Source organism: Oreochromis niloticus, linkage group LG13 (assembly GCF_001858045.2).
Source record: "Oreochromis niloticus isolate F11D_XX linkage group LG13, O_niloticus_UMD_NMBU, whole genome shotgun sequence".
Lineage (NCBI taxonomy): Eukaryota > Metazoa > Chordata > Actinopteri > Cichliformes > Cichlidae > Oreochromis > Oreochromis niloticus.
Window position 1 is genome coordinate 17,983,671 of NC_031978.2, and position 19,290 is coordinate 18,002,960.

At 41.6% G+C, this 19,290-nt stretch overlaps 1 protein-coding gene across 1 annotated transcript; it reads right to left on the bottom strand.

The window, feature by feature from the left end:
* Positions 1-1,475: 1,475 nt before the first annotated feature.
* sfrp5 (secreted frizzled-related protein 5) lies at positions 1,476-14,312 on the bottom strand. The gene is made up of 3 exons (XM_003451922.5): positions 12,948-14,312; positions 6,014-6,091; positions 1,476-3,020 (listed from the first exon to the last, which is right to left on the bottom strand). The coding sequence occupies exons 1-3, from the start codon at positions 13,501-13,503 to the stop codon at positions 2,692-2,694; spliced, it is 963 nt and encodes a 320-aa protein (XP_003451970.1). The 5' UTR covers positions 13,504-14,312; the 3' UTR covers positions 1,476-2,691.
* Positions 14,313-19,290: the final 4,978 nt, after the last annotated feature.

Sequence of the window (19,290 nt, forward strand, 5' to 3'; positions counted from 1 at the left end):
ATCACTTGGAAATAGGTCGCCACTCCACTGGCGTTTACACTTGAAACAGCCTCCAAAACTCTCCACATTCCGGGAAATATGGGTGGAAGACAATAAACACTGTAAAGTGTCACAGTTGATCCGTTTTGCATTTTGGAGAACAAAGATGCCAAATCTTTTTTCTTTTTTTTTGTAGTAAATTAGTAGTGTATGTGTCTGGAGTGATCAAGCTATGTATGGTTTTGATAAAGTTGGTCAGTTTCATCGCAGCCTGCTGTCTGTCTGCATCACCCCTTCACTCTGTCAATAAACACTGGTGGCTTTGTTGCCCAGGCTTTGCTTAGAGCTGAGGGCCCAGTGTGGATCTGAAAGGTTTTGGAATAGAGCAGAGCAAAAATGAGATTTTACCTCTTTGTTTCCTTTTGCAAATAGAAATGAAGGTGCGTGGCAGCCCATGTGCACTTTCACGATCCTTATCCCTGATGTTTTTGGAAAAGCTGCAGCTTATATTGGGTGTGTGTAACACTGCCGTTGGTAACCTAAAATAATCTCCCACCTGTTCCTCAAATGACCACTCACCCCACAAGCGAGCCAGTCCACATCAGCTTCCATGTTTAAATGTCCACCTTACCAGCGGAAACAAACAAACAATGAACCAAACAAACTGTCAGTTTGTTACCAAACCTGTTTGGGTCTCAGTGGCCAATACCCCCATTCACAAAAACTGTACAGATTTGCTTATTTTTGACTCACTTGTTTTAAATGATGTATAACTGAGATTGTGAATCAGTTGTATTAAGAGATATACTAATAGCTCAGTCACACTATAGTAAAAATAGGATGAGAACCTCCTTGTGACTTGGAAAAATTGGTGGCTGCCCTGTTTTGTTTTGTTTTTTTAACTTTCAGAGACCAATTCCAAAACTTAATACAAACTCTGGATGACCACTTTCAGTCACACAGTAATTTCGAGTTGCCTGGTGGGAGGAAACCTGTCTCCAAATAATTGTGGTTGGATCTGGGACTGACTGTAATCAATCTCAGGCAGATTGTTGAATATTTGCAGTGTTTCTACAGCTATTTTGCAGTTAAATCACAATCCTGCAGTAGCTACGTCACTATTTGTGGAGAAATCTTTGAATTTCTGTTTTAAATCTATGCGGCTCTGCCTAGAACAGTGAACATTGAGAAACATCAGACCAAGACATTTTCAACTTGTCAACTTTATTTTATGCTTTGACAGTTGGTGTGGTAGATTAAAAAATTTAAAAAGTGTAAATCAGAGTAGTTTCCTTTTCTATTTGTCCAATTTTCATTGCATCTAATTGGCCAGTGAGAAAAGTATCTGTTTAATATGAAAAATGTTAAAAATAAATGAAGTCGTAAACTACTGAGCATCCTCATTCAAGTGTGTTAGTTACTTATGTGCTTTTTTTTAAAACCAGTCGAACATTTTATGCAGATGATAGTCTGAAAATAAATTTTTTAGGCATGAATATACACTTTGTGGTTTATTGGTAATAAATGTGAAACATGACATTTCAAGCAGGTGTTCTTTATAAAAATTTAAAATATATTTTATTCATTAACTTTTTCTGTAAAACAAAGATCTATTTCAGTAACAGAACTACTTACAGGTTAATAGGTTAGAAAAAAAATCTCTCATTGTTACAGCAACAGTGTATTCAGGTGCTCTTTGTGTATGATTTTTTGTTTTCATACCATAGATGTTTAACTGAAGCAATTTTTTTTTAAAAAGTACAAGCAAAGAAACATTTGAAGACTGATAGTGAAAAATAGCGAGTACAAGAGACTTATGAATCCAACATTGTTGGTTGTGTCCAGAGTCTCTCTCTCTTTCTTTCTCTTTTATTCTCCACTTGTTTTCCAGACGATGCCTTCACTGCCCTAACTTTATTCTCTTTCAAAATTAAAAAGTAAAAAATATTCAAGTTTCCCTCTTTCAGGCCACAAAAATGGTTCTGTACAAAGTCAGTGGAAGCATCAGTCAGTCTGTCTCATTCCATCAGTCTTCGTTCCCAGCATGGAAAAGAAAAAAAACAAATCCCAGTTTTCTAAGCATTTAGTATTGGTCTGAATTACCTACTTTTTACAACATGCAGTTAAGTGGATCATCAATATTTCTGTGCTTTGATGTTGTTCCTTGGAGCACTGTGCCAGCGTGTGCACTGGTACATCACACAACCCACATACGTTCACTCTCTCATTGCTCTCAGCACTTTTTGCACAGAAACAAACCTTCCCATAATTTTCATTTCACTACAGCGTCTTTCCAGTAGTTAAATTTCCATTTCTTAATGCTGATGTCTAAGAAGATTGCTTTAGGATATGATTTAAGTGATTCTATAATATCAGAATAGGCAAGCATATTAATGAAGAGTACATTAGATTCCAGGGTGTGAATCAATATGAAATCATGCTAATTGGTTTTTTTTTTGATGGAAAGGGGGGACTCGACTTATTTAAAAAGCAGTTTTCCTCTCTCCAATAATAATAATAATGATCTCTAACATCAGAGGAGAAAAGGACAACAACCTGATTCATGTTTAGCTTCGGGGCTGGTAAAAGACTTTATAGGATCCATGACTCAGGGATGCATTAGTGAAATAACTGCTATAATCTAAGTGAAACAAAGGTTGAATCTGAAAAGCAAAGTTGTGGAAAGTTCAGCAAACACTGCAGTGAAGCACGTCACTGGAAGACGGTGTGGTAGGTGGGGCACTGATGGGACTTCATGTATTTGATGGCGACCTTGAGCTCCTTGCTCTTCTTGTCCCACTTGTGAATGGATGTGAGAAGCAGTTGTTGGTCCACTTTGCGGCCCATGATGAGGAAGTTGGAGCCCAGGCTGTCCAGCTGGGAGCACGGACAGTTGGCACCATTCTTAATGTACAAGGTCAGCTTCTTCAGGTCCTTCTTCCTCAGCACGCCCTGCTTCAGAACTTTCTTCTTCTTTTGTGCTGCAATCAGCTTCCGGTCACCCTTTTCCTTTTTCACCTCCTTGATTTTCATCTTTAGGACTAAAGGAGAAGAGAAGAAGATATTTAAATTTACTTTTATTCACTAAAACCCTAAAGCTCTTAATGTGTCACTCTGATCCCAGTGTTTCACTCTTATTTAAGCAGCTGTGGTATTTTTTTTTTAACTTCTGGAAGTCTTGTACTGAGCTCTGTACTGTTCTAAAGCAGTAGCTATTTTACACCTCCCCCGAGTATCATCATTTAGACTTTCCCGAGCAGTGTGCAAAAACTGCATCCTTGTGAATGTCTGACTCGGGAAAAACTCCACAGTCCAACATCTTTTTGGAATTTGGTGTACATATTTTGGCAATATAAATCACAAGTCTTCTCTTTGTTGTTGTTGGGCTATTCCTGAGCAACAATCATCTTAAATGATTTTGCTTTCAAGTCTCAGACAAAGTCAGATTTGTAGTCAGGTTCAGGGCAACATCCATAAGTCTAAAAAACTGCTTGCAGCATAAGATTAATATTGCTACATGGAATCATTACCATCTGTTGTCATTCTGCCCCGCCCGTGTCATTGTTTACATGCTTGCAGTGCAGTGTTTTGTGACCAGCTGTGTATTTTTAGGCAAAACATATAATGAACAGAGAACCTCTGTGCACAGTTTTTATTACATGCAGGATCTGGTTACAGCAAACTCAAAGTTTATCAGCCTAATGAAGTCGTGACTTGTATCTCCCATTGCACCTTCTGTTTATAAATTCATATTTTTATATGCGAGAGATTAAAATTGAACTGCCAAACATTCAAAAGAGGAATTCTCAGGGTGAGAATTTTGACAGGTGAAATTAATCACGGGTCGGGCAAAGGCGTGGGGTCGGTACGAAGCATCGCTATGTACCCCGGCCTGCTGGAAGATCGCCATTTCACTTCTCGCCTGCTTGTCTATGGTTGCATAAACATCCCTCGGTACACTCAGATAGGTATACAGTACATGTGAAGTGATAGCGTGTTCAAAAAGGAATGTGTGCATTGAGTTGCCCCTTGTTCACATCCTGTTTCACATCCAGCTCCTTTGCCGCGAGTGTGTTTATGCGCCGTATTTGCCTGCCTACATGCCTGAGCCGTGTGTGTTTTCGTGAAAGACCGCATTCATGTGTATGTACGGCGTGTGTTCAGTAAAGGTACGGAGGATAATTCATCTCCCTCTGCTTCACTTTAAATGCCCACCCGTAATCAGTCATATTTAGTCATAAGTGATGCAGTGGGGCCCTCTGTGCTGCCTGGCCAGCATCTTTGTGACAAGCTGTGCCCACGTCTTTATACAAAGTCGCTCTCTTTAAAGTGAGCAGAGGAGGGCGTAGAGGTAGAAGCAGCTGGAAAGACTGGGAGTGAGGAGTGTGCCGTCGTTTTGAGGAGAAACAGGTTTTCTTCAAGCTAAAGCAAGCAATCTACTCTAACAACAAGGTGTCGGCTAGACAAGACTCTTGTCGTTTGTACAGCAGCTGGATAGCACAGCAAGGAATGTCAGGAGATCGCCCGTGAAAAGCAGAGCGTAGCAAAAACTCTCCGAGGGTGAACAGTGTCCAAAGATGAATAGGTAGCAGCATTCATGAGGTATGAGCTCAAGCTCTCGCACTAAAGAATAACATTGTAGAGTCGTTCCTTCCTTGATCTCCAAATCCATATGTCACACTTATCTTTTCGACGCATTCGCTTGTGTCCTCCAGCCACATAAATGCCGAGCCAATAAAACGTCTATCTGCGGCTATCTAATTTAACCTGCAATCATGTTTCATATTAATGAACAGAAAGAATCTGTGTTTTGCTTTCTGATCCCTGAAGCAACCTCATGTTAAAAGATTGAGATATATAATCCTGCAATTAATCAGACAAATAAATATCCCTGATTTGGTAACGTCACCATGAATTACAGGAGACGAGTCTGCATTTTGGCTTTGGCTCAGAGAGTCAGGAAGGTGCGCACAGGCGTGTTTTGTTGTTGTTGGATGTGGTTTTATCATTTATTATGGGTCATGCTCTGTATATTCTGGCTCTTTTGTACATGCGGTTATTTTATAAAACTGTTTTATACTGCAGACATCTCCTCTGCGGGAAACATGAAATATGCAGAGAAAAAATGATCCTGGCCACACATCCTTTTGTAATTTCACAACTTTTTGTCACCATTCCTCATTTGGTGCTTAACGTGTTTGGACCAGAGCAAATAGACAGCAGTTTATCATTAACTGTAAACACTGTAAACAATTCAGCTGCCGTGATGAACTCAAATAACGGAATAATTATATAATTATACCTTGGCATCGTCTTAAGGTCATTACTATTGTGAAACAGGAAGGCTGGAAAGTGGAAAGTTTGGAATTGGAGCTAAGAAATGAAGTCATTTATCAGTTCATGTTAAGAAAAAGTCAATTCTAGCAGGGAAATTAACGCGAAACGGCTGCAATAAAGATTTAACCGAAAGGAGGATCAGAAGTGAGAAACAGGGATGTGCAGATGAGATTCTCTGTGTGGTTTCATGTGCTTTTTAATTCATAAGCAAAGGAAAATAGCATAAAAACCAGTTAATCTTCATATTATGTAACCACTGACAGCTCAAAGTTAAGCTTTCGTGTTAGGTGATTTTGCTTTTTGAGAATACGCAGCTTTTTACATTGTCACAAATTTATGTCCATGCCATTTATGTTGATGGGAGTTTTTAAGGACACAGTGCTTTGACTTTTAAGTTTGTTATTACAGCTTTTCAACACAATATTAAAAAACAGATTTTATTATTACCTCATGAAACAGACTTGTAAATCCAAATCAAGCCCGTGGTGAAATGTTTTGCTCGCACTCTTGTACTTGGCTGACTGTTGTACACAAAGCAATTGCACTTTTCTGCTGTGTTGTCAGTCTCTCACAAACTCACTTTTTTTAAGTTTACCAGACTGCAGATAGGTAAAAAGGTTTGCATGACCCTGCTGTATGTTAGTGAGCATTTGTATCCATAGTCAAGTATTATGTTTTTCAGTTTTTTGCTACTTACCAAAGTCACTTGCACAGTAATGCTCCATGATGTTGTCTTTCTTCAGCTCATTGTCACACGGTGGGCACACCTTTGACACTGAGGGGACAAAAAAAGGAAGAAGAATTTGTCGTCACCTATATTCAATCTCGTTTCATTTGGTGCTTTTAAAACCAGATTAGCTCATATCTAATGGCAGCGTTGAGGTCAAGTGCAGTCAGCAAAACCAAAGTTGTGTCAGTATGAAATCATTAAGCCCTGAGCACTTCTGAGGCACTTATTTGCAGCCCCCCTCTCCTCTTGTCAGAGGCGATTTGCTGCTGAGTGAACGCAGAGTCCAGCAGGCTGACTGATGTTTGCCCTGCAATTACACCGGAGAAAATGTTTTTATTCTGGCCCGTTGTATATTTTGGTGGCGCAGGCGTGGTCTCAAGGTAAACGGTGCGGCGGGAGCTGCTGAACATGGTGAAAAGTGATTCAGTACACAGATGCAGCCATCACTTAGGCCACACAGCAACCGCACATTGTGAAAGAGCGAGGGGGAAACCAAAGCAACAAGTTCAGTTTATTTTTAACTCAAAATTTACGGTCATGCATGCTTTGCTCAAGAGCGTGTTTGGCCTGTCTAACTTTGATATGGGACTTTGTGATTGTTGTTGTTGTTGTCTGCCCACACAGTTGAGACAGAGTACATGAGGGAAGAAATACAGGCCCTGCATAAAATCCTTTTTATGTATTTTTTGCATGTTTCCATGTTTTTATATGTATATAGCTGAAATGGACAAATAAGGCCTTGCCATTCAATTAATAGGACTTATAAAACGTCAAAGACTTCTCTGACACACACATAAACAAACAGACACCACCTTGTAATTTTCCCCTCAATATGAAACTTTATCAAAACAATTACTGCTTCAATTCCACGTATTTCCAGAGTATTTCCAGCTCTACACATCTAATATCAGGCCACTCATCCACCAAACAGAGGCGCACGCCAAGTGAGCAAAAAAAAATAAAAGTATAATATTAGAAAGGGCCACAGAGAGAAGGATGTGGTATAGAAGCCTTGCCCTGACAACATACCTATACACCTAGGGGATAAATTTGACAACATGAAGGGAAAACGGTGCAGAACTTTTGCTGAGTTAGCAGTGTTTTTTGTTTTTTTTCGAGATGGCTGCTTATAGGAGAGTTGAGTTTTTCTGACATGCCCTCATTGCAAGATCCAAAATATGTTATTCCCCCACCCCCTGAGTTCCCTGTGCTTTCTCTTTCCTTCTGTGTCTCCCACTTTCCAGAAACACACCTATGCAAAAAGACACGCCTCTCCTTGCACTGTGCAGGCCCTGGGTTAAAAGTCAGGGTTCAGAGGTTATCACCTCAGCCCAAACCTTAGCGTCTGGCCAGATAATGAGATGGGTCAAAGTTTAACATGCTTCGCTGCTTGGGTCATGGGGAGGTGAACCCCCTAACCACCACTGAGTGTATGCATGTGTGTGTCTGCATATGTGTGTGTTGGAGGTAGCTGAACCATGTTCTTGTAGAGTAACTGCCAGTTTTTTCTCCTCTGAGGGTTCCCATGCTTTCATAGGCAGGAGACCTGTGAGGCCTGCAAGGTCAGGCTTCTAATTGTTTGGTGCTGACATGAAGACTGGGACAGAAGCATGGAAACACACACACACACAGGCACACACACACACACACACACACACAGAACAAGAGACAACAAAACTTCTCTGGATTTGTCCGTCTTGAATGGTTCCCTTGAAGCCGTTCGGCCTTATTCAGACTCGGTGGTAATTCATTCTGGTTTCACAGGGGTGGTATTTTGGCAGAAGGCCCGGTTGTGCTGATGCCAGAGCATGTGTCAGGAGAAAGCAGTCCCTCCATGAAACTTAGTTGAGCTTGGACCGAAAACCAGCATTTGGATGGCGCTTAGAAATCACTTAAGGGACGACTGCCCTCATCGTCGGTCTCTGTCGAGGGAATCACCGTCATGTTCTGATGGGAATCACTGCTGCGTGGCTTGGTACTTTTTTTCCTGGACACATTTCTGCTCAGTAAATATTTTGACTTTGAGCTCATTAATATATTTTTTGCCATCATCTCAAAGCAGCTGAAGAATTTTTTACCATGCGATTAAATTGTGAAAATCTTGCTCTCACTCTGGTTGACTTTGGACTTGACCACCTCTTGTGTGCTACTTTTGGCATTTACCTACTGGGTTATAAACTTAATTACAGAAATTTTAATGTTCCAATTTATTATGACAAATGTTACTGTCTTACAGAGCTTACAGAACCTGTGGAGGACGAAGAGGTTGGGAGTTGATGATTGAGGATAAGAGGAAAGGGATAATGGGAACGGGGTGAGTAGGGAGGAGGTCTTGTGGAAGGCCCTGCTGTTAATCTTTAAACAGCAAGCCAGGGTGGAAATGGTGCACAGCAAGAGGGGGAAACTTCTCCAAAACTTCACTTACTCATAGCTCCGAGGTTAATAACATTTCAGTCTTTCTGCAGTGTCTTTTGTCTATAAAGAAATCTCCAAGAAAAACCTATTAAACTTATGAACGTGAAAACTCATTTGCAAAATAAATTTGGAATACAAAGCAGTGGCACCGTGTACCAATGCAAAGGAATATCTGTTTTCTTTAATGACATAGGCATTCTTATTTTGTTTTACTTAGCTTAGGAAATTGCTTTCTGGCATGAAATTTATTGGGTAACAACACAAATCATCGTGCCCGTTCACAGTGAATTCCTAATAGACACCGCTTGTCATCACATGATGTTAAACAACCTAATTAACTTACTTTAAACATGCAGCTGAAATCACAAACACTGCAAATCATATTTTATGTTTGTTTCGTTTGACTGATTTGCTTGGAATCATTTTTGTAGTTGGGTAAAAACGCAAGAGGTTACATGCCGCCACTGCCTCTTTCTCTTATGCGCACTTTTGAATAAACACAAACACATGTCTTCACACATCTCACGACCACATCTAACAGCACCGTCATCTGGTTCTCTGACATTTCTTGTACCTTATTGCTTGTTGCCCGAGCTTCACAGCGACTTTTATAGGAAGAATGCTCCATTTAAAGTGTGCGCCGGTCGCTATCTCATGCCTCATTTGGGTCTTTTAAGTTATGAGCAGCAGCACTTATGACATAAAATGGCACTATCCCGGAGATGAAATTCAGCGTGATTTACATCGGAGAGCCAAACATCTGTTGAAATGCGAGGCCGCAGAAGGACGGAGGAGGACTAAAGCATGGCTCAGGGAACCCACGGGGCCCCTAAAACACAGCATGCTCCTTGCATCTGTAGGAAGCCTACACAGAAGAGAAAATACATCCTCAAAACGCCTCGGCAACCCTCCATACCCAGAGCATTGGATCATATTTTCCTTTTCATATAGTAACCAAGTTCATATGAGCAGTGCCTGTTGTGCTGCTGGGGTCCTGACAGTGCTGCCTGTCTCCTTTAATGTGGTTGTAAATCACACTAGTCACATTTCATCACAGATTTCAGCAAGGACAGACCTTTCCTACCATGCACATATCTTGAGCATTCATTTCTGGTGCAAACATGCAAACTAAGTTAAGAATAGGGCCTTTAAAAAAAACAAAAACAGAATCCAGTCTGTGCTAATCATACCTACTGATTTACAGATGCTGACAGCAGCTAAAAGTGGCATCATTAAAACAATGAGGTGTAGTTGTTGGTGTGGCATTAATTGTTCCCTGTCTGACAGACTGAGCTCGGCTGGCCTTTTCCGCTCCCGGGATGCCTGGGCCCTCTTTTGTCAGCAGTCAGCTTGTCTTGTGGTATAATATACAGACTTGTATTTCACATAATCACACCCCTTGGGCTCTTCACACACACACACACACACATGCACGTAAAGGCAGAAGTGCCAGCACAAAACCTGAGCTCAGGTGGTGGTGAGTTTCTGCCAGTTTTGGCTGTGACACAGAGGTGGAAAGTGAATCTTGCTCTTTACTTTTAGTTTCCACAGGAGTCCTCGAACCGTGCTATATCATGTAATTGCAGAATAGCTCAGATAGCATTGGGGCCTCCCGGACTGGGAGACCAGCGAGTAAAGCTATACTAATTCTTGTGATTGATCCAACTCCCAAAGATTCACCTGGATTACCACAAGATGCTTCATGCGATCCTGTGTAAAGAAAATCGTCAGTGTCCTCCAGTGACATAGAAACTTCCCGGGAAACTCACTTCTAAGAGCTCTTAGCTGAAATTCCTTTTTATTATTGCTGGCTGTGTTTTCATGTGTGTGTGTGTGTGTGTGTGTGCGTGTGCGGGCGTGCATCCGTGCGGAATTAGAAGCCAAAAGCTTGTCCTCGGGATGGCCTCATCGGCACATCTGAGAATCTCTGGTTCTTAGCGAAATGTCAGTGGCTGAGCCTCCGGGCTAGAAGTGATATGGGTTCACTCTTAGTTTGAAATGCTCACATGAATACACACACGTGCACACGCCTAAAAAAGCACACACCCAAATGTAACTTTACCGTTACTTCATTTTTGATTTTGAGTGTCATTTTATTCTTTAAGAATTGAAATCAGCATATTTTTTCTCTTGTTCTTTGTATGTCAAATTTCCTAACATTAAAAATCCTTATTTCCTCTGATCATTATTTGAATAGATGGGATCAAGAAACAGTCGCCTGTTTGGGGAGGTGGCAGATGAACGTCAAGCCGCCTCCTTCTCAAAGAGCATGTAGAAGAACGAATTATAACTCCGCAAAGCCAAAATGTCACATACTTGATACGAGTCCTACAAAAACAGAACGGCCATTTTCCCTAATGGAAAAAGTCAGAACTGCATTAATTCACCCAAGAATCTTCCACTGGTCTTTTTCCCACTGCTTTTTGCAAATCAGATTAGATAGTTAGATGTCAGTATGCTGTGACCATTATTGATAAAAAGGAAAGATATGTCACACAACTGACTGACAATGTTTTTGTAATGATTGGTTTTCAGCGCTTTAGGAAATGTGTTAATCTGTCAAAGAACAGCTCAAGTAACAGAAAGGACATTTCAAGTCAAAAAAGACCTTTTCACCATAAACGAAAGAAGATGAAAAATGAGATTAAACGGTTGAAAGCAAATCGTGAAGTAATGTGAGCAATATGGCAATGGCCATTTTATTTAAATAGCATTTTTCAGTACGTACAAACTCAGTGTCCTTAAGATAAAAGATAAATTAAGGTTGTAAAAAAAAAAAAAGATTTAAAGAGGGTTTTGATTTTGGACACGGTTTTAATTGACTTTGGCTCAACAGGCAGCTGCCCCCACCACCCCCACCCCACACACACCCACAGTAACTGAAAGCACCTTCAGCACACTTAGATCTAATTCTAGGAATAGTTAAGAGATCTGCACTGTTTTCTAAACCGGATCTAAACCGTTTTCTTCAGGTTCTCATTGAAAGCAGAGGCAAACACTTCTTATGCTGCAGGAAGCAGCTTTTCTCCTCTTTTATCCGCTGTGTGCCTGTCTTTACTCTCCTGCTTCCCTCTCCTTTCACTCCTCTTCATTCTGCTCTCTCAGGGACAATCAGACTTTAGCGATTCCCATTCTCTGCCTGCGTCTCTTGTCCTGTCATGTCGACTAATTAGTGGGAACTCAGTAATTGGCCTTCTAGCTAATTGGCCTGCTGGCTGCCAGACCCAACAATGGCTGAGCAGACTGGGACACAGTGGGGACTGTCCCCCTCCACTGTCTAAAGACTCTCATCAACTCCCTCTCTCTCCCTCTCAGCGCTGACTGCTTTTGTGAAGAGGCTGCTTAAGTAGTTGTGCTTCTCACACACATACACACACACACATACACACAGGCATTTGCACACCTCTTTGGATTTAGTTCCCACTCAGTCCCACTATTCACTATTGATATTCTTACTTATTGCTTGTGAAGAATAATATATTTTCCTATTTTTGTGAATCAAATCACTCTCAGAAACCCTTGATAAAGATTTGTCCTTTTGTTTCATCCAGCTAAGGTTAATTTGGTAATTTGACTCTGTGCAAACCATGAAATAAAACATGATTCATTCACTCTTTGACTGACTGTTTAGCTGTAGATGGATGACTACTGATAAGGGTGTGTGTCCATGCATGTGCCTCTGTGTAACTTTCAGTTAATACCCCTGCAGTCCATCTATCTTAACTCAATGTGCGATCTGGCTGCTGGAGTCTCCAAGTCTCCTGGCTGTGTTGGTCTGTCTCCGTACCTCCCTGAGGCATATGTAGATGGCCAGAGCCGTCCTCAACTGTCCACTTAGAACTTTTCCCTGTAGCATCTTCCTGCTCCTGTCTCTTTCGCTGACCTCCTTTGGCTAGTTTTCCACTTAATCTCTTGTCTGTCATTATGGAAATGCATGGAAGCCATCTGATTCTCTCATCCTCACAGTTTACAGACTCTCAGTGTATCTGATTGCAAGGACTTGAACGATCATTTGCTAAAGTAATATTATGAAAACAATGAAAAATTCAGAACTTTGTCTCCTCGTTTACTTTCTGCTGAGTTTTTCATCTCAGCGCCAGCGTCTGCAAAACACAACATATTTTTCGTGGCAACTTTTCCTTCTGTCGAATTTAAAACACATGTGCATTCATATATCTCTTATTTTCAACTAGATTTTATTAAATATACCAGGACAGAATATTTAATCACTGGTTTTTTAAATAAAAAAATCTCAAAGATTTATTAAATGAGTATTTATTACATTTTTAAATCTTTTTAAAGAGATTGCTAAAACATTATATTTACATTTTGTGGAAAGCACCAGATTATCTTTTTGCTGCTGGAAAAGCTGTAATTTTAACCAGTAGCCTCTTCAGTAGTTATGCAAATTAAAATTGGTTATGATTTCATTGACATTTCTCTTCACTGTATTTTGCATGAGCGTGCATGAGTGAAGGTGGCCTACCTGGTGGCTGGGTCGCGTGGTTCCCGGTGAACTGCATGGGGATGCACAGGTCGTTATCAATGGGGAACTTGTCGCAGGTCAGCATCTCCGGCCAGGGAAAGCCGTAGGTCTCCATCACCGGAGCACAGCTGTCCCTGACAGCCTCGCACAGTGAGCGGCAAGGGTAGATGGGCCTGTCTAGGCACACCGGTGCAAACAGTGAGCACAGGAAGACCTGCGTATCAGCATGGCACCGCTTGGCCAGGAGGGGCACCCAACTGCCTGCCTGCTGCTTAACTTCGGGCATGGTCTCATGGTCCAGGAGGTTGGGCAGCCTCATCTTCTTGTAGCCCACATTGTGGCACAGGCGCAGGTCAGCTGGTATGTCCACACACTGGGGCTGCTTGGTGTAGAAGCGGCCATTGTGGAAGTTGTCCGACTGCCAGCTGTAGTAGTCATACTCATCTGCGGCCGAGACGGTAAGGAGGAGGAGGAGGGAGAAGGGCGACAGGCCCAGTGCCAAGCTGAAGGAGCCCTGGGTTAATGCCCACCTGGGGCTCTTTTGTCCGTTTGCCATGCCTCTACGAGTTCAGACCAACAATTCAAGAAGGTTATATCCAAAGTCTCCAAAGTAACTCAGTGAAGACAAAATGCAAGGAGAAGAGAGAAACAAGGGGGGGCAGGCGTAAAAGCTGTAATCCCTTTTTTTCTCCTGAGTATGAACGCAGCGGATTGAAAACAAAAGTGTTTAATTCCCTTCTTCCCTGGAGAGTCGACCCTCTAAGCCTCCCTGAAACACCTCCCTGTGTGTGTATGTGTATGTGCCTCAGGTAGTGGAGTGGGGAGGCAGCAGTCAGGGAAGAGTGAGCTTACAAGTAGGACTTCTTACTTTTCCTAACTTTCCCTGTTCACAGTTTCTCACTTTCTTTCCCTGGTGCTCTCTTAGAACTGCCTCCAGCCCTCTCCTGCTCTCTGTCTATCAGTCTGTAATGAGGAGTACCTAGGTTTTAAGAGGCAGTGGTAGCTGCTCTCGTCTGCTGCCTGCCCCCTAGCAGGCGTCCAGACCATTCACCTTCCTACTGGCCTCCCCTGGACTCACTCAGAACAGCTCCAGCCAATCACAACCCCAGGGGGAGGCTCCCACTGGCCCTCAGGACACTCCTTCTGCCCCTTATTTTCACCAAAAGCCCTCCTCCAGAAGAGCTTAACAGGAGAGAAAGAGAGAGCAGCCTGTGGCAAGTTTCTACAGCTGCATTTTTATATTGATCTCTCGAATATGCACACGATTCTTTCATTGGAAACACATCCAGAAGACACTGCCATCCTCTTAGTCATGTTGCTTTTGTGGTGGATTTCTAAACTCTTTAGCCCACTTCCATTTACTTGGGAGAGACAGACTCTACAAGCTCCCTGCAGATTGCTCCACATGTAACAAAGGATGTGTGCTTGCAATTCAAGCACGCTCACTTCATTAGCTCAAAACAGTCTGGCAGCAGCTTTGGCTGGCATCAGCAGTGAGAAAACTTACAAGCGCACACATTCACATGCATAACTGTAAATGTGTGAGATGCAAGAGGAGAATATGAATGAAGTCGAGGGGGGAAAGGGCACCAGCATGGGAGAAGTGAGGTTACTGAGTTGTGCAGCTACAGGTGGCTAGGTGGTTTATCCGCGCCAAGGGAGTTATGCTAATGTGTATGTTGGCTGTGAAAAGAGGCACGCTGCATATCTGTCTCTTTCTATCAGTGCCACTGACACAGTGAGGGCCTTCATCTTTGGAGCAAACTCCCTAGAAGGGTCACATTCAGATTCAAAAGCCTGTAGCATTGTGAACAGGATGTGGGATCAGTGGCTCACTTGGAGGGTGTTCCTGCATTTGCTATTTGATCTGCGTCATGCATTAATGCTTTTCCTCATGTGAATAGACTGTAAATGCAGGCCAATACAAATGATTTTAAAGTGACTGTTTGCTGTACTATATCAAGATATATGTGGTTTGTGAAGACACCATATAGATCATCCCGCAGCTGGATTGTGGAGAGACTAAGACGAAGTAAACAGACTGTATGTGGCAGTACAAACAAGGGGACCGGGAAAGTGCGTGCATGTGTGTTTTGCAAACAGCTGGTGGTGTACTTGGATGGGAATCAGGAACAGTATTGTTCTGCGCCTGTAGGGTGGAAGATAAAATTCCAGAAACAGCAGTGAGTCCGTAAAATCTAATTCAATAAGATGATATGAAATAGAGAAAATCATGTTTTAATAACAGTTAACCAAGCACATCAATAAAATAAGTCCACATTATCCAAGAGCCCGTAGAGTTTTATAGTATCATGACCAAACATTCACTTATTTCCAAACCCGGGGGACTGAAGAAGATTACTGCACCATCAAATCGTTTTTTACTCGACAATGGAGTTGAATGTGTTTCAACTTTATCATGCTGAGCTGCACTTCAAATCCCTGTTTGTACGCCCTTAGTGTGTGCAGATACTTTTTTTGGTGGATTGGAAAAGCTGCCAACAGAGCGAACAAAATCTGCAGTTTGCATAACCTTCAAATGAAGAAAGATAAGATGGTTGTTAGCTGATGTAGCCATTTTTGAAGGAAAATTATAAATAAAAGCATTGTTGAGTGAGCATAAAGCACTTATTTTGTTTTCATAACCTCACAGCCAAGACTTATTTGACTCACTGTGTCTTTCCCAGCAGTAATACTTTCATCCTTCAACATGCTGTACTGACTGCTAACCTTTGTACCACAACTAATCAACGTAGCTTACAGCTAATGATCTGTGGACCTTACTCTTTTAAGAAGGGGTGGTGGGACTGTCTTGTGCATACCTCACTATCTTGGTAAAGTATCTTGTATGCACGTTAGCGCACTGGTGACCTATTTTAGGCCTGCTAGTGTTTCCTCTCGATGCAAGCACAGTGTCCTACCTTCAAGTCAGTAACAAAAGTGTCTTTCATGGTAATCAATCAACAATGGTTGTCTCCTCTTGTTCTCCTTCCCCTAACTGGCCCCTGTGGCCACCGGCCAATCAATTCCACTCTTCAGTTTCCAGCCTTCTGATTGGACGGAGGTTATAAGATTAGGTCCAGCTTGCATTGTTAGGCCGAAAGATTTAGCATGGTTTGAAAAGAGTGTCTCGGCAATTGTGTGAGTATGCCTGTGTGTTTGGAGATGGTGGTAGTGGGTATGGATGGTTGTGTGTGTGTGTATGTGTGTGTGTCACAGTGATTCTAAAGAGGAAAGGCTTGAGAGTGAGTGAGGTGGCCAGCCGCCCAGATATTCCCTCCAAGCAGAGTTTGAATACCGAACCACACAAGAAGATGGAGGAGATGATGTAAAAGACAACAGACATGCCAGCATTTTGCATGTCTTTCTCTGCACACAAGCAACAGAAAGTGCAGGGAGTGTCTTTAACAAACCAAGTTCAGTACTGAGTTACGTCACTTATACTCAAGTCAGCTGAGCAAAGAAAAGCTCAAAAGTCTACCAGAATGTTTTTCAGTGCTGTACAGCATGGGTAATTCATCAGATTTTCCGTAACCTTTCGAAAATGTATTCATGCATTGAAATGAGCAGAAAGTAGACAGATTCAAACCTCACAGCAGATGCTCCTCTGCAAAATATGTTACTTCAGTGAACAAGAAGTAAATATAATATCAGTGGAGAAGACTTTATCTGTGCAGTAACAGGTTTTGAATAACCCGCTTCTCCTCACCATGCTCACACACATACACACACACACTCAACCTACTCTTGTAAAGCGACAACAAGGATTAGCTTGCAGAACTGTCAAAACACACGTGAAACACACAAATTAGTGTCCAACATAAATTTTCTTTCTCTCTCTCTTTCACACATACACATTCACACAGATGCACCAACAGACACACACACATAAATGGCTTCAATTAGCCTGATTATTTCTTTAAACTGCAAAAAAAAAAAAGATGGTAACCTGCAGTGAGACTTTTTAGTTGCTTTCCGAGTTCACACTTAAAGCTGCAGTGTGTGAAATCTTGCCATTAGTACAATGAACACTGCAGTCAACTGAATTCTGAATTTTTTTTTTTACCACTCCCAATTCTTCTACTGTTTTTGTCTAAAAACAATTTTTGGACACACTATATTTGAACGTATTTAAACAATGTCAACATTCAAGATTAAATCAAGAATAAAACATGAATATGTGTCAGTGAAGTAGTTTTGTGGTATTTTACATTTTTACACCTGAGTCACCTCAAAAACTCACCAAATTGAGTGGAGGCTGTCAGTCCCCTCGGCTGTCGACATGCCGGGTGAGAAGCATCCCTATCAATTTACTCTGGAGCAGGCTGTAAAACTTTTTGAAAAGTGTCCCCTGCAGGTAGATGAGACAGTGGAGCTCACGTCTGTCTGATGACAGCGATACTGAGTTAAATTGTTGAGGATATCCTGAACTTTTTATCAGCAAGCGCTGCTGTTTTTGCCACTGTTAACTGTTGTTAGCCTGTTTTAGTTGCTGCTTGCCAGCATTGATAAATCTTTCTTTGAATTGGCTCTAACTTTGTTGGATTCTGAATCCTACAGAAGGCACAATTACACATTGATAATGTACATTTATAAATAATAATTTTTTTCTAATAAATAACCTCAAAGGATGACTGACTGTAGCTTCAAGTTTTAATGTCACAAATTAAAAAATTATCAGCTTGGTTGCATGCATCATTTTAAGTAATAATCTTTACTGAGAAAATATTCAGACTTAACTTTGACCTGTTGACTCAGCTTCTGTTGACAATGACCAATTTTTCCAATACAGTTTTATTTATATCGCGCCAAATCACAACAGCAGTCACCTCAAGGTGCTTTATATTGTAAGGAAATACCCTACAATAGTAAAGAAAAATCCCCAACAATCAAACAAACCCCTTTGGGTAAGCACTTGGCAACAGAGGGAAGGAAAAACTTGCTTTAAACAGGAAGAAACCTCCAGCCTTCTGCCACAACCATTGGAGGTGATGGGAGGAAAACGGGACAAAAGACACACTGGGGCCACACTGGCTTCAGGGACAACTGACAGATTTGAGACTCGCTCTTCTTTGTGCTGCCAGTGCTTACAAAATAAAATAACTTGTAATTTATCTTCATAAAACAGACTATTTACCTGCACAACAAAAGAACACATTTTTCACTTGTTCCTTGGCTACAATTCTACTTATTGATATGGAGAATCTGTAGGTAACACGCTATATTTAGAGGTTAGTCATCTACAGACCACAATGGAAAAAGAAAAGCGAACCCCAGACAGGCAGACACAAACCCAAACAAGAGAAATAATCGGAGCGTGTTAGTATGGGTTTGCACAATAAGTGTCAGTGCCACCAGGAAATATCAGGCTTATGAGATCTGACCGAGTTCTGCTTCAGCTCAGACCTCAGTCAGTACACACAGTCACTCCACTGAGCCTAAGTTCAGGAACAACTTTGTCAGAGGGTACTATTGCACATAGCTGCTGAAATGTGATGAAATTATGTTAGAAGATTTTAGCACCACAGAGTAAAGTGCTATAACCACAAATACCCATCGCACCGGGCAGTGGTAAAAAGACATGCTGTACATAGGTGATTGCCATCGTCTTAGGAACTTTCTTACACAACTTAATTGTTATTTCAAATATTTTTCTTTTGATTTTTGTTTTTTTACTTTGTCTGTGTCCATCAAAACTTCTCCTACTATTGTACCATTATGGCACTGGAGGCTTCTCCTTTAGATGTCAGGGCTGACGTAGGGGGAGTCAGAAGGTACATTCACTCATTCAGTCAGACAGACAATTACTTAGTTTCTCATCCTTTGCCCACCTGCTACACACTTAGACACTGACACACACAGACCTTAAACCCTTAACAACTCGCTCCAGCTTACCAAGTCTGACTCTTTGTAAAGGAGCTTTGACCAGCTCACCGTCATGGAACCCAATGTAAAGAGACAGAGAGGAGAAAGGGAGACTCAAACTTCAGCTGAGGCCCTTTCTTTTTATGAGTGATGGGAGATTTCCTCTGAATCTTTTGACACACATACACATGTACTATAAACACAAGTAGCAGCACATCTCCAACAGTGTGTTATTGTAAAAGAGCCATAAATGATGGCTCTTGTCAGCATTTTGCGTAAACTTGCTACCACTGTGCTACATTTCACACATTTGGTACATGTGTGTAAGCGTGAGCATGCTCGCATATCCAGTTTGCATTTCTACCTGGAAAAATGCGATTCCTCCAACTTGGATTCGCAAGTGACACCTTCAGTGTCCCATTCAGCTTATTTTGTATTTTCAGAACTTTGTAGTCAGCTACTAGAATAACAGAATAGG